Source organism: Microcaecilia unicolor, chromosome 5 (genome assembly GCF_901765095.1).
Source record: "Microcaecilia unicolor chromosome 5, aMicUni1.1, whole genome shotgun sequence".
NCBI classification, from domain to species: Eukaryota; Metazoa; Chordata; class Amphibia; order Gymnophiona; family Siphonopidae; genus Microcaecilia; species Microcaecilia unicolor.
In genome coordinates this window covers 281,537,621-281,558,614 of record NC_044035.1, presented here as the reverse complement: position 1 = coordinate 281,558,614, position 20,994 = coordinate 281,537,621, and the positions used below count along the sequence as shown (strand labels likewise).

The 20,994-nt window shown below is 44.5% G+C and overlaps 1 protein-coding gene across 1 annotated transcript in view; it reads right to left on the bottom strand.

Moving 5' to 3' along the window:
• CADM2 (cell adhesion molecule 2) overlaps nt 1-20,994 on the bottom strand; it is a 1,618,262-nt gene that overhangs the window by 289,750 nt on the left and 1,307,518 nt on the right. Inside the window, exon 6 of the mRNA XM_030204240.1 lies at nt 4,662-4,832. Coding sequence (XP_030060100.1) covers nt 4,662-4,832 — 171 coding nt within the window. The remainder of the gene's footprint in view (nt 1-4,661; nt 4,833-20,994) is intronic.

Here is a 20,994-nt window from a genome sequence, read left to right as displayed (position 1 = left end):
TAAAATGTAAGGGGAAAAGGTTTAACGATCATACGGGTGACTAACTTAAGGAAAAATTGCACAGGAAGTCAGAGAAGGTGCGGGAATATTATTTCAGCTATAGCAGGAGAGGGTAAGCAAGTCCTGCTACAGTATGGTGTTTATCTGATGCATTTTCTATAAATTGTAAGTAAATGCTTACATAGATTTGTAGGCTATTAACACGGTTACCACACTCCTCTACTAGGCTATTATAAAAAGTTGTACCTACTTCAGAAGTGAATTTAACATGCATATTACCCTGACAAAATAATCTGTGAACAATTTCATCTAGTCTTCATTCCATTCTATCCTATTTTGTCTAGGTCTTGTATACCGATCATTGTTCCTTACAGGATTCACAGTGGTTCATAAAAGGAAGAAGTCTCAACAATAGAGAAATTACACAAATCCAAAAAAGCTATTATACAATAGCTCGCTAATACAAACTTGTAAAATTAACACCCATATAGATAAGTCTTCAGCATCTTCCTAAAAAATAGACAAGAAGGCAGTGTTTTCATATTCAAAGGTAACACATTCCAGTAACGTGCTCCCTGGGAAGGAAATGAATTCTCGAGAATAGATTTTAATCTTATATTTTTCATTGTAGGATAAGCTAATATTGGAGTCCGATGGAAGCAGAGATTTCTCCTAGAAGTAGGGATTGCAAGCACATCCACCAGCCCCCCCCTCCCCCCTGCATTCATCCCAGAAAGTGATTTGAAAATTAAACATAGCATTTTAAATCTAATACACTAACATACAGGAAGCCAATGGAGTTCCTTGACCATGTCAAAATGACCCAAACCAGAGATTAATCTAGCTCCTGTATTCTGTTGTAGCTGCAAGCAATTTTTCAATTTACAAGTAATCTGAGAATACAACAAATTACAATAATCTATCTGAGGAAGAACCACATGCTCCAGAACCCTAAAATCTTCTTTCCGCAGGGATTACCTCATTGCATGAAATTACCTAAACTTTAGAAAAAAACTCATGCTTAAAGCCCCAATCTGCCTATCAAAAGAAAGGTTTGAATCTAAAATGACTCCAAGAACTCTAGAATAACCCTCAATTTTCAAAATTTCACCCGAGTCCAAAGACACAGAGCTAACTGGAACCTTTTCAATTTCTCCAAACCACAATATCTTGGACTTATTTAACCTAAGAAAATGTCCAGTAGCCCATTTGTCTATAGAGGAAATATAATGTTTAATAGAACTCAGGGTACTATCCGTCTTCTCCAACACCAGTAAGAGAATAAAAATATCATCCTCAAAAAGATAATTATCTAGGGAACTTAAATAGACATTAAACAAATATGGAGAATGTGGGGAGCCCTGAGGCACTTCACAACCAAGATTCCAACTAGGTACATAAGTACATAAGTATTGCCACACTGGGAAAGACCAAAGGTCCATCGAGCCCAGCATCCTGTTTCCAACAATGGCCAATCCAGGCCACAAATACCCGGCAAGATCCCAAAAATGTACAAAACATTTTATACTGCTTATCCCAGAAATAGTGGATTTTCCCCAAGTCCATTTAATAACAGTCTATGGACTTTTCCTTTAGGAAGCCGTCCAAACCTTTTTTAAACTTCGCTAAGCTAACCGCCTTTACCACATTCTCTTGCAACGAATTCTGTTCAGAAGTCAAATTTAACTGCAAACATCCTAACACAACCAACCGCAGCAATGCAACCAAAAGAGGACAACACACATATTGCTTATTCACAGCCTGCTCCACTGCTATGTTATCAGAATAAACAATCACTCCAAAGTATTAAAGCCACTCATACAGGAAGGAGCTCCAAAAATGCCACATTTGCACATAAACCCATTTCCCTCCACCAATCAGGCCATTTTTGGGCACACCAAGCACCCTGAAATAAAATGCCCAAACCATGACTTCCTGTAGCATCAGTGAACAACTGAAGGTCACTATGAGACACAGGCGGTTCAGACTACACTCGTACCCCATTAAATCGGAGTAAAAAGATCTTCCACATATTCAAATCTTCTCGAACTTCTGTAGTTAAGCAGATCCTATGATGTTTTTTCTTCAACCCCCGGTCAAGAACAACAATCTCCATGCAAAAATTCACCCCACTGAAATCACTCTGGTAGCAAAATTTAATTGTCCTTCTAAAAACTTCTGCTTGAAATTGAACTCTAGGGGCATGGAGTTATGGGCAAGGTACAGGTGTACTTTTATTTATGCTCAGATGCAGTATAGCCATTCCAGATGAACCGTCAGCATGCTTACTACAGCGTGCAGGCATAACAGACAGTTTAGAGAGTACAACAACCGACAGGTGTTGGGGGTGGGGGGTAGGGCACCCAAATATGATGCTTGAAGCCTCTTCTGGCAGTCATTTGTTTCCTCAAATGTCCATGCTGACATAGCAACTGGTGAATCATGTGAAGAGCACTGGACATGAGACATTCTTCTTCCCCTATCCCTCTTAATGACTGCCCCAAATGCTTTTGTCATGCCTCCCCAGCCAGCAGGTCCATTACAAGGGGCACCCATCTTCTAGTCTTGTCCATGCCCTATCCTGTTTTGAGATTATAACTCTTGAGACCAGTCCTATCTCCTTGCTGGCAGACTCCTATCTTATCCTGTGCTCCTTTGTTGCTGGGTGCACAGACTGCAACAGCAGTAGAATGTTCCTGTATCACTGTGGCAATACCATGATCTGTCACACTGGCTGCAGCAGCCAGCTGACTAGACACATGTTTCAAATTTCTTTATTACTTGCTATACCGTCCATTAAATCTATCTGAGCGGTTTACACATTTAAATATATATAATCAATAGGAATATTGCAAGGAATTCCATTTGGATAGGAAAGTATGGTAGGTGTAGGTCAGCAGTTTAGACTAATGGGGCATTATAATACCCTATGGACACCCAACAGCTATGCTTGTACCTACACATGTATATACTCAATCACACCTACTTTCCTATACAGAACAGGCTCCAATTAAGCAAGGTTCCTACGTTCAGCATCACTCTAAATGTGAAAAAGCCCATCAGAAGAAATACTGGAAGAGACATATATGCTTTGTAGGAATATGTTTTGACAAGAATTCATGAATATCATCTTGAAGATGTTTCTATAGGTTTTGTGGACAGAGAAAATTGAAGATGCCTATTAATAAGCTGCCTAGCATGCAGTTTGAACTGCACTCCTACAGTGCTAAGCTGAGTTCAGAGGACTTGCGAGCCCATTAGAGAGTTCAGAATATGAAAAGAAAAACAGAATTTGCAAACTTGTGATGCATAATCAAGAATGGTATATAAACAAACACATAGTAAGTCATGGGAAATGTGTATGAAGTCAGCATGGAAAATATAATTTTTGTGTTACTAGTGGTTGTCTGGTGGCTATTGATTTTGCCATCCTAGGCTTTGCATTTAAGGAGATAAAGACTACCAGCACTGATTGAACATAAATGCATTGTAAAAACAACTATTTTACTTTCAAACCTGATTGGTTCTTCAATTAACTGACTAACTCCAGGCATAATAGATGAAAGATTGATTAGTGATTTCTGTAGTCACAGCCACTTATGGGCCCTTTTAATAAAAGGAGGTAAGCGCGAATGCACACTTATCGTGTGAAAATAGGCTACTGAAAAACGTATTAAACGTTTTGCAGTATTTTGCCTGTTAGTGCACTAACTCGGGCATTAGCTATTTTTAAAAATTTGGGGGGAGGGTCTGCATCTTGGACAGAGAATCGGCATAGAAGCTAGTGTGTTCACATCAGTACATGCTAACTGGCTAGTGCTAAGATAATGTGAACGCACTTAACACCTCCTAAATAGGAGGCAGTAAGTGTTGCTGCATTAACTTTTTACATATGATGGGCCAGATTCTGTATAAGGCGCCTAAAAATCCACACGGAAAACAATTTCGCCTAAGCGGCACCTAGATTTAGGTGCGGTATTTGGAATATGCTCAGTTGATATCCCTGCACCTAACTATGCACCTCCATTTACACCAACGAAAACATGGCATAAATCCCTGCACGCAAATTTACACGCACTGGGCCATTACTCTAAAACTACATGTGTAAATTTTGAAGCGCCCATGAAACGCCCATTCCCTGCCCACAGCCATGCCCTTTTGAACTGCATGCATTAGAATTTAGGCACAGTTCATTACACAATATTCTTAGTGAGCTGGGCGTGTAAATTCTAATTGTTGCCAATTAGTGCTCATTATTGCTTGTTAAGTGCTGTTATCAATGCTGATTAGCTTGTTAAGTCAATTAAGTTACGCACATTGTTATGAAATATGCCTGGATTTTGGTACATATCTCTAGGCGCTATATAGAATCCAGGGGAATGCATGCTAATGCAAACATTAGCACATGATCTAAAAAAAATATTATTCCAAATTGCCATAAATTGTGCCATGTTGAATTTGGGCTTAGTATGCTGGAAAGCCCCACATTAATACGCGCTAAGCCCAGGTTCTTACCCTCTTTAATTAAAGGGCCACTATGTTAGTTCTGGTTTCCCCATATTATTTGTCTATACTGATAAGGACTACATAGTTAAATACCACATATGTACACATTCAAAAACAATTAGAAGTATAGAACATTTTGTTTTTTTGCTACTTACAAAGAATTTCTAGAACCTGTGTGGCTATCTGAGGTGTGGAGTTTAGGGATTCATGATCTACTCTGCAACTGAAAACTGCACCATCATCTCTACGGTCTCCTCGAAAATTCAGCGTGCTACTGACCGTGAACGTCTTCCTATTAAGATCTTCTTCTTTTGCATACGTCACATCTGCACATAAAATGAAGCAACTATAGTTAACATTTTTTCTGTCACTTTTTGCAATGGGATGTATTTGTACAGTGAATGGTTACTCATAAGAAAAGTTCATCATATCAGACATAAACTCTCTAGTACTCCATATCATAAATATGAGGAATTTATAAACAAAAAGATGGTGTCTTAGGATAAAAAAATAGCATATTGGGGAAGATATTCAGTGCTCAACAAGTCCATTTCATTTCCTTAAAGTTAACTTAGAAAATTGTATAGTAATGATAATACCTATTTTTAGCATCATGTAAACCACAGAACATTTTTTAACAATGTCTATAATGTTGTCTCATAAAAGTAAAATTCTTTTCTATGTTTTAATTAATCCTCTAGGTGTGTTTTTACTCAACTGTGCTAGTAAATGGGCTTGGCGCACCCTAACACAGGACTTTACTGCGCGCAAAGCCCATTTCTAGCACGGTGGTAAAAAAGGCATTTTTCTACCAGGGGCGTAGCCAGACCTCGGCGGGAGGGGGGCCAGAGCCCGAGATGGGGGGGCACTGTTTAGCCGCCGACCCCCGCCGCCGATCCCCCCGCCCGCCACTTTGGACCCCCCCCGCCACCACAACCCCCCTGCTGCCGCCCGACTCACCGCCACATCAGGTACCTTGTTTGCTGGCAGGGGGTCCCCAATCCCCGCCAGCCGAAGAGTCTTCTTCAGTGCCGGTCGACTCTGGCGCCTTCGTTGTGGGATCATCTGTTTCTGATGCCTTACGTCTTGCATGGAGCTACATGCACGGTGCAGGATGTAAGGCGTCAGAAACAGATGATCCCACAATGAAGGCGCCAGAGTCGACCGGCGCTGAAGAAAACTCTTCAGCTGGAGGGATTGGGGACCCCTGCCAGCAAACAAGGTACCTGATGTGGCGGTGGGGTGGGGGGGCAGGCGGCGACGGCGGGGGGGGGTTCAAATGTAGAGGGGACCAGGGCATAATCTGTGGGGGCCCATGCCCCCGTGGCCCGAAGTAGCTACGCCCCTGTTTTCTACTAGTTGAATTTCAGGCCACATGATAACCTTAGTATTAGCACTTGGCCATTTAAAAAAAAAAATTATGCAGAAGCAGTTACCATCTCCTAAGAGCTTCTGTATTATGGATGTGCTAACCAGTTAGCGCACTAGTTGAATAGTGCTTCCATGCCCATTCTCTGCCCGACATGACCCTCCAAAATACAAAAAAATAAATACCACACTTTTAGGCCCCCCCTTTTACAAAGTGGCGGTACAGGTACCGCTGCTTTTCCGTGGGCCAAATTGGGACTACCGCTGGGTTACTACAGGAGCCCAGCCCTAGTTCCCACCACCAGGCTTTACCTAAATAGGGAGCAGTAAGGGCCAGGGGCGTAGCCAGACTTCGGCGGGAGGGGGGTCCAGAGCCCGAGGTGAGGGGGCACATTTTAGCCCCCCCTGGTGCCGACGACCCCCCCCCCCCCGCCGATGACCTTCTCAACCCCCCTCCCTCCGCCAAACCCGCTGTTGCCGTTGCCTACCTTTGCTGGCTTCCTTCTGTTTCTGACGTCCTTTTGCGAGAAGAAGAGGACCTTGGATGGTGGGGGTTGGGGTCCCCCGCCAGCAAAGGCAGGCGACGGCAGGTTGGCGGCGGGAGGGGGGGTCGAGAGGGTCGTCGGCAGGGGGGTCCAGGGTTCAAATCTACGGGGGCCATGGCCCCCCTGGCCCCACGTAGCTACACCACTGGTAAGGGCTACTCCTGGAAATTGCCATTCATCAATCCCTGTGATTAGCACAGTGTTATTTCTCTGCTTTTTTCAGCCGAAAACAACCTTTTACTCACTGTGATAAAAGGGGACCTCGGCATGGGGCAAATCCACGCGCCACCACCACCACCGCAGGCACCCTTTTACTGTAGCTTAGTAAAAGGGGCCCTTAGTGTGTGCAAATGACAAAACTAATGAAGAATGCTTTTGTGCATCCTGCGTTAGGGCACTTTTCCTACTTTAAATGTGAATTTGTGTTTAACATAGCTCAGTGAAAGGGCCCCTCACAAAACTGTCATTTGACCTAAAAACTGAATGGCACATTTTCATAAACATACGTGGGGTAGAATCTCTCTGGCTTGAGAATAGTCTAATTTAGACGTGCATCTCACTGGCAAACAATGATTTTACTTGCAAACTACATGAAAGATCATTCTATAACCTAGGTGTTCACATTTACGTACGAATTACATGCGCAAATGAGGGAATATTAGCATTTGTACTTAAATGTATGCACTTATGTGTGTACAATGTATTATGGTGCCTAAGTGTTATTCTGCAAATACCCACTTAACTTACATAGAGGGTCTTTTACTAAAGGTTAGCTCGCGTTATCTGCAGTAGGGCCCATTTTATTCCTATGGGCCCTGCTGCAAATAACGAGAGCTAAGCTTTAGTAAAAGACTCCCATAGCGTGTATTTACAAAGAGACGTACACAGGGGTTGAGCATGTTCAGGGGCCCCCACTTACACCTGTAGGTTACAGAATACTGTAAGTTATGTACATTTCAGACACACTTAGACACATATATTACATCAGCTCTATGACCGGCATTAATGTGTGTGCCAACATTTTAGGCTCACTGATAGCTGTTTATGCTAGTGTTCTATTCTACATTCATCCAACCAAAAACAGCAAGATAAAAATCTTCCTCCCTTACTTAACCCATTAGTGCCCAATGTTTCCATATGGGAACAAATCAATTTGTTCCCATATGGCTTATTATGGGAACATTGGGCACTAATGGGTTAACCACTAAGGCTTATGTTGGACCATCATAGGGGTCACTTGTGAATTTCATATTTTTGCAGAGGTTCATACACCACAATCATAATAGGTCTCAACCTTAGCCACCTTCTTAATTTTTTTAGAAAAAATTCTTAATCATAATTTACTAAAAAATTAAATCCTTAAATCATCCTTTCAGTTATAAGATGGTACTCATCTACTTAAGAGAAACTGGAAAGTCCTCTTGATTTAAAGATTGAATTTTTTTATTATTAAAATAGTGATTAAAATTTATTTTCTAAAAAAAAATTAAAATTAAGAAGATGGTTAAGGTGGAGACCTATGACAACTGTAGTGTATGAACCTCATTGAAAATTTGAAATTTCCGAATGACACCTCTGATGGTCCAACGAAGCAAACACCCACAGAAGGTGAACTCTCCACAGGAAAACCAATGAAAGGCAAAACACACAGTGGATCCAAAAAAGTCCTCTCACAATGAGTGTCTTCCTGAACAAGGTAACACTTGTTCAGAATAGAACACCACTGAGTGAGGAAGTCCTCATCATCAGTAAACAAGCGAGGTTCCTTCATAATTCTGAGGCCCCTAGGTATCTTTTTATTCCTACAATATTGTAATAAAGTAGCATAATGTAACTCATTTTGTATTATAGATTTATTATTCTTAATCATATCTGTCCATAAATCTACAAGAGATACACCGGGACATTCTTGTTCAGGAAGACACTCATTGTGAGAGGACTTTTTTGGATCCACTGTGTGTTTTACCTCTGATGGTCCAACATAAGCCTTAGTAATATTCTATTCCAGGCTCCGAGGTTCAGGGCTGCCGAGAGACTGAGCCAGGCCCGGGGCAAGGCCGCCCCCCGGGGCCCCCACCACTGCCACCGGGGCCCTGCCACCGCTGCCCCCCCCCCAATCGCTACCACTGTCGCCTCCCTCTCCTGCTCCCAGGCCACCGGCGCCACAATCCCCAGTCTCCACCGGCCCACCCCCAGCCCCGTCAGCCTCCCTCCATTTGCCACCGGGGCCCCCTGCATTAAAAAAAATCTCTAAATCAGCAGAGCAGCGCCTCACCTCCGTGTGAAAGTGGCAGATCACCTCCCTTCGGGCCCTCCCTCACTGTACTCCACCCTCATGGAAACAGGAAGTTACAACAGATGAGGGCGGGACACAGAGAGGGAAGGCCTGAGGTGATCGGCCGCTCTCAGACAGATGCGAGGCGCTGTGCTGCCAACTAGAGACTCTCCCTTTTCCAAATGCAGGGGGCCCGGTGGCAGACAGAAGGGGGCCGCCGACGGAGCCTAGCCGACTGCAGTACCAGCAGCCTTGGAGCGCCGGGCTCCCCTTGGAAGCCCGGGGAATTTTGTCCCCCCTGCCCCCCCTCTCGATGGCCCTGCCTAGGTTTGTTGTAGAATAGGCTCCTCCTGTCACCTAATTGGAGACACAGAGTTACAGAATTGGTCCTAAAGGGGTGAATTCTAGAAATTGCACCTAAAAATTGGTGCTGAATAAAACCTGCTGAAGCGCTATTTTATAAGCTGTCTACGTTTAGGTGTGTCCATTTGCATCAACAGAAACGTGGAATGAATGCCTCACCTAAATTTGTACGTGGAACCACCTTTTTCTATAATTGTGCATATAACTGGAATCCATGTCCATGTTTCACCCCCAAACACCCATGATTCTCCCATTTCCGTGCCCTCTTTTTTGGAATGCACATAAAATTTAGGCATGGATCACGTGACTAAATTTACGTACGTACATGTTAATTGATTTCAATTAGTGCCAATAAATGCTTGTTAAAAATACGCAATTTTGGCAACTTTTGTAGAATTAGGCTGAAAGCGTATAAAACATTAACCTTAGTCTCAGTAAATATCAAGATTTACTGATTCCCCAAGTAAGGATGTTGGCTTTGAGTTTGTTGACATTTATCTTCTGTGTTTTTATGTTCAGAAGAAATACAATGAATTTGCTGAGCAGTAACTTGTCCAGCTTATAAAGCAGCTAAGCTAGAAGATAATACAACTAAATCAACAGGAAGCTATGAAGTAGAGACGGCATTCAAGTTTTAACAATGAACTGTCTGAGCACCCACCAGAAAACTAGTAATCAAAAGAGAAAAATGCAATGGTCTAACATCTTCAGCATACATCAAAAAAGTTAGAAGAGTGAGGAAGGGATGGTATTAGAGTAGACAGATAGTTGGCACTGAGTTACAGTATATGCACTTAACAGGCTCTGATATGTTCAGCTCTATAAAATTTGATTCAGCAAGGACGTATCTGTCAGTCCACATAGTGGCAGGCACTAGCGCAGAAAAGTTATAATTTAGATGTCATTTAGAAGGGCATGCATGTAAATATCTTCATCAGAGATTTTAAAAGGTTCAGTTTCTGGCTAAATTGGGACACGGACAGACTCAAACATTGCAGCAACATCCCTTAACCACTTTTCTTTGGAAGTTTGAGGACTTTTGGTCTGATATCCAGTGTAATGGGACCTGATGGGTGAGTTGCATTTTATTTCAATACATGGTGAATGTTAAAATATTAGGGCCCTGTTTACTAAAGTGTGGTAACGTTTTTAGCGCGTGCTAACCATGTAGATACCCATAGAAATATTATGGGCATCTAGATGGTTAGTGCACGCTAAAAACGCTAATGCGCCTCTAGCGCAGCTTAGTAAACAGGGCCCTTAGTCAGGTAGAGTACTAATGTTGGCATCCTCCATACTGAAGAGTTGAAATATATTTGAAAGTTAATATATCATCCACCTTGTGGAACGACACTTCTGATCTATGTATACATACCCACTCCTTTCTTTATCAAAATCAAGGAATTACTTTCACTTGCTATTAAAACTGAACACAGACGCCATATAGCATGATAACTGCACACCCATTATTTCTGCCTAAAGGAATTAGTTGTGCTTTAATTTAGGGATCTATTATGCAAAACTGACTTTATGGGCATAAAGGAACATGCTTGGTCAACAGCTGCTTCCTGAAGTGCTGGATGCCTCTTGTTCTCAATGCAGCCATTTCCACTGCTCAGAGGCTTTTGTTTACATGGGCAAAAACAGCAACCTTGTCATATTGATCTGCCATAATGAAGGTCTAAAATGAATTTTAATAGAGGGATGGCCTGTTGAGATCATATATATCCTGTGTGAGCTAATCAGAGGAAGGGAAACTGCACAACAGTTCATATTTACAAAATTATTTCTATTGGGGAGGGGAAAATAAAACACAGAATCCTGGATGGATTCTATATAAAGAGAGAGAGAGAGAGAGAAATATAGATATAGTTACATATAAATATATAGATATAGATGTAGTTATAGGTTGCCTAGCAATATCTCAGAAATCATGAAACTTGGCTTCCTATTACCTACACATAACTGTAATATAAATTCTCTGATAAATGATGCTTCTGAATAGATTGTGCTCAGTTTGGTACGGCTTTCATGCAAGGATTTACACAAGTAGTTCTATTAAAGTGGAAGAAGCTTAGCATGCTCTTTCAAATTTACTGGAGAAGTCACCTTTTTCTGTTACTGCAGAGATCCCCAGACAAATCAGTCACAAAGCTTCAGAGAAATGCAGTGCTGTGATTGCAGCTGAGCATGGTAAAAGGAAATTCTTGTGAAAGTGAAATCAGGAGCCCTCACTATCTATAGGAAGAGGGAGGGATGCCTTATCTCTAAACCTGCTCATATCTACCCTCCCAAAAAAACTAAAAAAAAAAATCTCTGAACTAGATGCTGACCAAATTTCAGTTTCAGCACCGTAACAGGTCCCAAATTCAGATTTGGCCATGTTTCAGTCAAAATACCAGTGCATTTTTAGCTGAAACTGAAAATGTGCTGCACAGCACACAACTGCCACTACCCCTACCCCCCAACAGGAGCTCCCACTCCCTCCCTGAGACTCCAGAGGAAATTGGAGAGTCATGTGATAGGAGATAGTGTCCTATTGTGGATTAAAAGCTGGTTAGAAGATAGAAAACAGAGGGTAGGGTTAAATAGTCAGTATTCTCAATGGAGAAGGGTAGATAGTGGGGTTCTCCAGGGGCCTGTGCTGGGACTGCTGCTTTTTAACTTATTTATAAATGATCTTGAGATGAGAGTAACTAAGGAGGTAATTAAATTTGCTGACGACACTAACGGGCTCATTTTCAAAAGTGAAGGTCGTCAATCTTTCGACACAAATCAGAAGATGGACGCCCTCACAGAAACGTCCAAATCGGTATAATAGAAAGCATATTTTGGATGTCGCCAACTGCAGTCCGTTGCAGGGACAGCAAAAGTTCAAGGGGGCATGTCGGAGGCATACTGAAGGCGGGACTTGGGCGTGCCTAACACTTGGACGTTTTTGACCCATAATCGAAAAAAAAGAAGGATGTCCCTGACGATCACTTGGACGTTTTCACCCGGACCTGTTTTTCTTACGACTAAGGCACAAAAAGGTGCCCAAAATGACCAGATGTCCACAGGAAAGAATCGGGGATGACCTCCTGTTATTCCCCCAGTGGTCACTAACCCCCTCCCACCCTAAAAATAAATCTTTAAAAATATGTCGTGCCAGCCTCTATGCCAGCCTTAGATGTCATACTCAAGTCCATGACAGCAGTATGCAGGTCCCTGGAGAAGTTTTAGTGGGTACTGCACTGCACTTCAGACAGGCGGACCCAGGCCCATACCCCCTAGCTGTTACATTTGTGGAGGAAACAGTGAGCCCTCCAAAACTCATCAGAAACCCACTGTACCCACATCTAGGTGCCCCTTTTCACCCATAAGGACTATGGGAGTGGTGTACAGTTGGGGGTAGTGGGATTTTGGGGTCTCAGCACACAAGGTAAGGGAGCTATGTTCCTGGGAGCAATTTATGAAGTCCACTGCAGTGCCCCCTAGGGTGCCCGGTTGGTGTCCTGGCACGTCAGGGGGACCAGTGCACTACAAATGCTGGCTCCTCCCATGACCAAATGGCTTGCATTTGGTCATTTCTGAGATGGACGTCCTTGCTTTCGAAAATCGCTGAAAATCAGAAACGTCCATGTATAGGGACGACCAAATTTAGGGACGACCAAACTAGCGACAGCTAGGAAAGCAAATAGTATGTTAGATTTTATTAGGAAAGAAATGGAAAACAAAAATGAGGCTGTTATAATGCCTTTGTATTCATAGTGCGAGCGCACCTCGAATACTGTGTTCAACTCTCGTCATCACATCTCAAAAAAGATATAGTGGAATTAGAAAAGGTACAGAAGGGTGACAAAAATGATAAAGGGGATGGGACGACTTCCCTATGAGGAAAAGCTAAAGTGGCTGGGACTCTTGAACTTGGAGAAAAAACGGATGAGGGGAGATATGATAGAGGTCTATAAAATAATGAGTGGAGTGGAACGGATAGACGTGAATCACTTGTTTACTCTTTCCAAGAATACTAGGACTAGGGGACACGCAATGAAGCTACAAAGTAGTACATTTAAAATGGATCAGAGAAAATATTTCTTCACTCAACGTGTAATTAAACTCTGGAATTCGTTGACAGAGAATGTAGTAAAAGCAGTTAAATTAGCAAAGTTTTAAAAAGTTTTGGTTGGCTTCCTAGTGGAAAAGTCCATATTTCATTATTAAAATGGACTTGGGGAAAATCCACTGCTTATTTCTAGAATAAGCAGCATAAAATGTATTGTACTTTTTTTTTTATTTTGCCAGGTACTTGTGACCTGGATTGGCCACTGTTGGAAACAGGATGCTGGGCTTGATGGACCTTTGGTCTGTCCCAGTATGGCAATATTTATGTATTAGGAACCCTCCCCCCAGGCCTACCATTTAGTTGATGGTCTAGTGGCTAGTCAGGTCAGGTGTAATCTCCTGTCACTCCTGCCATTCTGGCTCCACTGACAAAATAGCTGTTGGGACCTCCTGTGGCAGTTTTGTCAACTACCATAATTAAGCCCCACCCAGCACATCCTAGGATGCACTGAGCAAGTCAAGCCATTTTGAAGCAGCACCCGCAGAAGGACGAAAGGAGTGCTAGTCCCTCCTCCTGTTTGAAGCTAGGACTCTTTTGAAGGTACGAGGGGCTTGGGGGGACGGGACAACAATGCTAGACCACCAGGGCTAGCCTTCAGGAGAGGGAGGCCAGGCCACGCCAGGATTCCACTGGACCACTAGGGTTCACTATATTCATGAAGGGGGAGGGGCTACATGCTGGAGGGGGGTAAGAGGTCTGGGAGTCCACCAGACCTCCAGGCCCTTGTGTTTGGGGGAGTGGGGGGCCAGGAAGCATGCAAATGCATGCTGAACAGTGTCTCCCAATTCCTCCTCAATGCCCTGGGAAATCCTAATGCCTGCTGAGCATTGGGGAGGAATATTAATGGCCCTGTTTAGCATCTATTTGCATGCTATTAGCATTCAGAGCTGTCAAGCTTGATATTTCATGCACTTGCTGGCTCTGAACATTTTGCAGTAGCAAATGCAGTTGCTAGTCCGGTGCTAAGGAAAAATTAATTATTTCCTGATAATTTTCTTTCTATTAGTCCCAACAGATCAGAGACTTGTGGGTTGTGTCCCTCTACCAGCAGGTGAAGATAGGGAGAACCTCCGAGGTTTGCTATATGTGGACCTGTGCAGCCAGCTGAACCTCAGTATGAACGATATCAAAGCAGTGGAATGGAAACAATAGAAAACTCTCCTGACATTGTCAGACCAATTGCCCAACATACTTCCATCACTTCTATATTTATTTATTTTATTTTTTAATCAAACGAAGGAACATTCAGAACAATGGAACCCAAAAAAACTAACCAACCGCAACAAAACCGCAGACAGTAAACCCATTTGAGGCCTCTGGATTTATCTGTTGGGACTAATGGAAAGAAAATTATCAGGTAAGAATTAATTTTTCCTTCCATGGTGTCCCACATATCAATCCAGAGACTTGTGGGATGTACCCAAGCAGTCCTCAAGTAGGACGGGACACCCCAACCCAGCAGAAATCACCAACAAGCCAAACGCATCTTGACGAGGTGCCACATCCACCCGATAATGACGAGTGAAAGTATGGACCAAAGCCCATGTAGCTGCCCTGCAGATATCTTCCAGAGAAACTAAATGGGACTCTGCACAAGAGGAAGCTTGAGCTCGCATAGAATGAGCACGAACTTGCAAAGGGGCTTGCTTGCCCAATGCCACGTATGCCAAAGAGATGGCCTCCTGCAACCAATGGTCTATGGTGGCCTTGGTTGCCATATGACCCTTCTTACTGCCTCCAAAAAGGACGAAGAGATGCTCAGAAAGACGAAATTCATTCATCACCTCCAAATACCTGAGAACAGCCCTTCTCACGTAAAGGCAGCGAAGAGCCTGGAATTGCTCAGGGTAATCTTCCCGGCGGAAGGCCAGCAAATGCAGGGACTGCCCCAAGTGGAAACGAGAAACCACCTTGGCCAAAAACGAAGGAACTGTCCTAATCGATACCCCTGCCTCCGTAAAAAAAAAGGAAGGGGTCTCTGCAAGAAAGGGCCTGCAACTCTCAAATTCTCTGAGCGGAAGTAATGGCTACTAGGAAAATTGCCTTCAAGGTGAGATCCTTAATCATAATCCCAGATAAGGATTCGAAAGGAGGACGCTGAAGCACTTTGAGAATTAGATTAAGGTTCCAGGATGGCAGAACTGGCACGTGAGGAGGACGCAAATGATTTACGCCCCTCAAAAAATGAACCACATCCGGGTGGGAGGCATTGGATGCCCCCTGAAGCCGGCCTCTAAAACATGCCAGAGCTGCCACCTGCACCTTAAGAGAACTCAACGAGAGTGATTTTTGTACAGCCTCCTGAAGAAACGCGAGGATAACCAATAGTGAAGCCAAAGCCGCTGACAATCCCGAACTCGCACACCACAAATAGAAGGTACGCCACACCCTAGCATAAGCTATCGAGGTGGATCTTTTCCGAGCCTACAGCATCGTAGCGATAACCGCGTCCGGATACCCTTTTCTTCTCAAACTCGCCCTTTCAAGGGCCAGGCCGTAAGACCAAAGGGGGAGGGATCCTTCATTATGACTGGCCCCTGCAGCAGGAGACCATCCTGCGCCGGTAGCAGAAAAGGATGATCGAACAGAAGCCTGATCACATCTGTGTACCAGGATTATCTGAGCCAATCCGGGACCACTAGGATCACTTGACCGGGATGACTGGCAAAGCGAGTCAGTAACCTGCCCACCATTGGCCACGGGGGAAAGGCATAGAGCAGGCCCCTGGGCCAAGGTTGAAGAAGGGCATAAGTGCTTTATGAGCCCAGCTCTCGTCCCCTGCTGAAGAAACGGGGAACCTTTGTATTGAATGTGGTGGCCATTAGGTCCATCTCTGGCATGCCCCAATGGGCAGTTATCTGATCGAAGTCCATTCCCCCGACTCCAACTGGTGGTGAATGACAAAGTCCGCTTGCACATTCTGTGACCCCGCTATATGCTATATGAGCCACTGTCAAGAATGAGAGATGAGTCTCTGCCCAACGGCAGATCAGAGCCGCCTCGCGCACTAGGGGTGCACTCCTGGTGCCCCCCTGACGGTTTATGTAGGCGACCACCATTGAACTTGAACTGGGCAACCGCGGAAAAGAGACAGAGACTCCTGAAGGGCCAGACAAATCGCCCATAACTCCAAGCGGTTGATGGACCATGACGCCTCTGTCGAAGTTCAAACGCCCTGGGCCGTCTGTTGCAGGCAATGAGCCCCCCAGCCAGACAGTGATTCGTCCGTGGTTACTATCTTCCAGTCCGAGGTTGCCAGAGGAATGCCCGACACCAGATTCTTTTGAATGAACCACCAGTGCATGATTGTGTGAAGACGGGCCGAACATGACACCCGAACCTCGTAATCCTCCGAGAGCGGAGACCAACGGCTCAGAAGATGCCACTGGAGGGGGCGCATGTGAGCTCTGGCCACTTTACCATGTCCAAGGTGATGGCCATGGAACCTAGAACTTGTACAAAGACCCAAGCCCGCGAGTTTGGAGTTTGAAACAGCGCTCGTAACTGAGCATGTAACCGCTGTGCTCGAGCTGAAGGAAGAGAAACTATCTCTGTTCGGGTATCGAAGCACACTCCCAAGTATTCCAGCGTTTGGGAAGGCGTTAGGCTGCACTTCGGGAAGATGATCACCCAACCAAGCGACTGAAGCAACCCGACCACTCTCCTCGAAAGAAGACGCCCGCACACGCCAGTCGTCTAGACAGGGATGGACCTGAATCCCTTCCTTCCTGAGATAGGCCGCCACTACTACCAGGACCTTGGAAAAGGTCCGAAACGCTGTGGCTAGGCCGAAGGGCATCACTTTGAATTGAAAATGATGACCGATCACTGCAAAGCGAAGAAAGCACCTGTGGGGAGGCCAGATTGGAATGTGTAAATAGGTCTCTGAGATCGAGAGAGGTCAAAAACTCCTCTGGCTATACCGCTGGGATCACAGATCGGAGGGTTTCCATGCGGAAAAGCTGAACCCGTAAGGACCTGTTGACGCACTTGAGATCTAAGACGGGTCGCCAAGAACCGCCCTTTTTTTGGCAGCAAAAGGTCATAAAGATGATCCGCAAGGAAGGCTAAACCAGACTCCAAGGCCGGCAAACAGCCATGAGATCTTGCAGAGAGGAGGCTTTCTGTACCCACGATAAGCATGCCCGCGCCGCATAGGAGCCACAAACTGAGGCCTGCAGGGAAAGGGCCGCTACTTCAAAGGACAGCTTCAAGCAAGTCTCCAACTTACGATCCTGACGGTCTTTGAGCGCCGTGCCCCCCTCCACAGGGAGAGTGGTTTTCTTAGTGACCACTGTGATTAAGGAATTCACTGTAGGGACCTTCAGAAAGTCTAAGCCAGGAGCAGGTAGCGCGTAAAGACGCTACATAGCTCTAGCAACCTTAAGCCCACTGTCTGGCGTAACCCACTGCGCTGAAATAAGGATCTTCATGGCCTCATGCACATGAAAGGAACGAGGTGGGAATTTGGTGCCAGGCATAATAGAGAGCACCGGACCTGTTCCCCCTGACGATTCAGGGGGAAAATGGCCAAAACCTGAAAAACCCTAACAATCAGGGATGGAAGCTCTTCCCTGCGAAAAAAGGCGGGCAGCCATCGGATCATCCCCCTCCTCAGAGGGCAGGGTGACCTCATCTGCTAAATCTAAAGATTCTGAGGGAGAGCCCAGAGAGAAAACCGGGCCATCTGTGTCACCTGGGGACGTTTTGGCAGGAGAGACTGAGAGGCTACAGCAACAGAAGTTTGCTGAGGAAGAGACGGGGCTGCCTTAAGAGAAGCTCTTGACTTCTTCAAAAGAAAGGCATTGTGCATTAATAAAACAAAATCCATGGAAAAAGGAACTGCAAGGGACTCCCCTGCTCCCTGTAAATCGCTTTTCTCCATCGGAGCTTGTGCCACAGAAGCACGCTGCGCCTCTTGTCTATCAACCGCCAACACGCGCTGCACTAACTGCCCCAAAGAAAACGCCGAAACTATCCCCTGTGCTTCTGACTCACTGGACGCCTGAGGGGAACTTCTGTCACGCTGAACACCTGCTGCGGGCTGACGGCAGCACGACTCACACTCCCCCGATGCTGCTCTCCAACCTCCACACTGGGAGCAGCGCTTAGCCATCTCAGAAGGCACTGGCATGCTCCACAAATGCCTGCCCCAAAACTGACTCAGCAGAACGTCTAGTTCCTCTGTATGATTAAACAAAACAAAGTATCTTACATTTTTTTTTTTAGTCAGGAGAGAAAGGAAACACCCGATCAGGCCAACAGGCCCGGGCGATGGAGGAATGGTAGGGAGAGACTGGGAGGGACCTGGCACCACCAAGTGTACACCACAAGCTACAAACAGCCACTCAACCCCTGTCTGTGCTAAACTAGGCCCAAAGGACACCAGTAGCCAGATCAAACCAGAGCTGCACAGAGATGTCCCTCCACCTGCTAGATAGAGAGAATACATACTGAGGTTCAGCTGGCTGCACAGGTCCACATATAGCAAACCTCAGAGGTTCTCTCTATCTCCACCTGCTGGTAGAGGGACACAGCCCACAAGTCTCTGGATTGATCTGTGGGACGCCATGGAATGGCCTCTAGCACCTGCATTTGCTTCTAAGCATTGGGGCTTGAATGAAAAAGTAAAAAACGTATTTGTTTTCTGGTTCATGAGAAATTGAAAATTCCAGACAGCAGAAGCATATGGAGAATTAAAGGGGCTAATATTCAGTCAGTGCAGTTACTGCTTTAAATTCAATGCCAGCACTGGTGCAGTAAGAGGCTGACTGAACTTCAGATTTGATTTCGGTGCCAAAACCAGCCTGAAATCTGTATTCAGTCTTATTTCAGTTTTGGGCTAAAATGCTTGTGCAGCCTGTACTCTACTACTACTATTTCTACTACTATTTAGCATTTCTATAACGCTACAAGGCATACGCAGCGCTGCACAAACATAGAAGAAAGACAGTCCCTGCTCAAAGAGCGACTTCGCCTACCCCAACCAAAAAGAGCCTCCTCTGGAGTCCCAACCTCACAGCATTCCCCCTCCCAAACTCATCCCCCTGAGAAGCAGCCCCCTCCTGGGTTTACCTTGTCGCTGTTGGATAGTGGGTGCAGAAGAATCTCCTCTTGCTCCTGAACATGACCAGTTCCAGATCACAATGGCTTCCGAGACTTCCAAAGCAGATCTCTTCTGCCCATGCTGGTTCCAGTCTCAAAATAGCTGCTGGGACCTCCAACAGCACTTTTGTGACACTGCCACTGGATGTCGCAAAGTCCATGTTGATTTGGAGCTAACTGTGCTCTAGAATGAATGAGGACACTTCTTTGGCCACTACCCACCAAAGACAAGGTAGGCACAGAAGGGGGAGGGCTGTCGTGGGGGGGGGGGGGATCTGTTTGGGAGGTGTCGGTGTTTTGGGAGGTCCAGAAGGGGGGCTGCCTCAGGAGAGTACTGCCATTGATGGGTGGGTCTGGGAGGCGGCTCTTATTGGTCAGGAGGGATTGGGGACTATTGGGGCAGTTTTGTTTTCGCCTTCAGTTTCTACCAAGACCAAGCAACCAATTTTGGTCACAGATTCGGTTTCGGTCGCATATAATCAGTGCAGCTATCTATATAAGCTGTAGTGAATATTTCTACTGAGTGATGACTGTACCAGCACCAACAATTTAGATTTAGACCTTCTCTTTGGCAGGCCTAAACTAAACGGAAAATGTATCTGATTAGTGACTGAATATCACTGCTAACTAGATAATTTCTGGTGCTGTCTCACACTTCCCAAAACCCAGAGTCTTTTTATATGGATAATATATGGGCCACTTAGAAATTTAAATGGCCAAATATTAACTATATAATTTAAAAGGACAGGCGATTTAGATGTTTGCCACCCACTGACGAATGCTAAATTTGTTCTGAATATCAATCTGAACAATTATTGCCTATAACTAGCTTTTCAAAAATAACAATTTTTAAATAACGGCACAGGAGGGTAAAGAAAACCTAAAATAACTCAATGCTATTTGCATTCAGCTGGGCAATGTCCATTTATGTACACATATATCTAGAACAGGTTTGAAGTAGCATTATGATTTCTGTTTTTGAAGGAGCACTGGTTCCCCAACTGTGTCCTAAAGGATCCCAGCTAATCTGGGTTTCAGGAGATAAGCAATAGATACGCATGAGGTAAAGTCACACATACTGCATCCACTGTATGCAGATTTACCTTATGGCTGGGAGTTGTCCACTGAAGGACAGGTTTCGAAATCTGCGATCTACACTTTATAATTATAGTTTATTAATGGGGTCTTTTACAAAGGCACGCTAGCGTTTTTAGTGTGTGCTGATTAGTGGGTGCTAAATGCTAGAGACGCCCATAGGAATATATGGGCATCTCTAACATTTAGCGCACACTTATTTTTAGCATGCCTTTGTAAAAGGGGCCTTAAGTTTACTATACTGTTTTATATAATTCAAATATCAATGAAGCTTACAATTATTCAAAAAATACAAAGAGCAGAACTACAATAAAAATAGGAAAGCATATCCATAACAGGTCATACATCCCAAACACAGAAACCTTCTAAAACGTATCGTCAATTCCCAACAAAAGCCAAACTAAAAAGTATGTTTAGAAAGTGCTTCAACTAGAGAAATCTATGCTTTCTCGCAATTTGGGGGACATGTTGAACATACAGTGGGGGAAATAAGTATTTGATCCCTTGCTGATTTTGTAAGTTTGCCCACTGACAAAGACATGAGCAGCCCATAATTGAAGGGTAGGTTATTGGTAACAGTGAGAGATAGCACATCACAAATTAAATCCGGAAAATCACATTGTGGAAAGTAT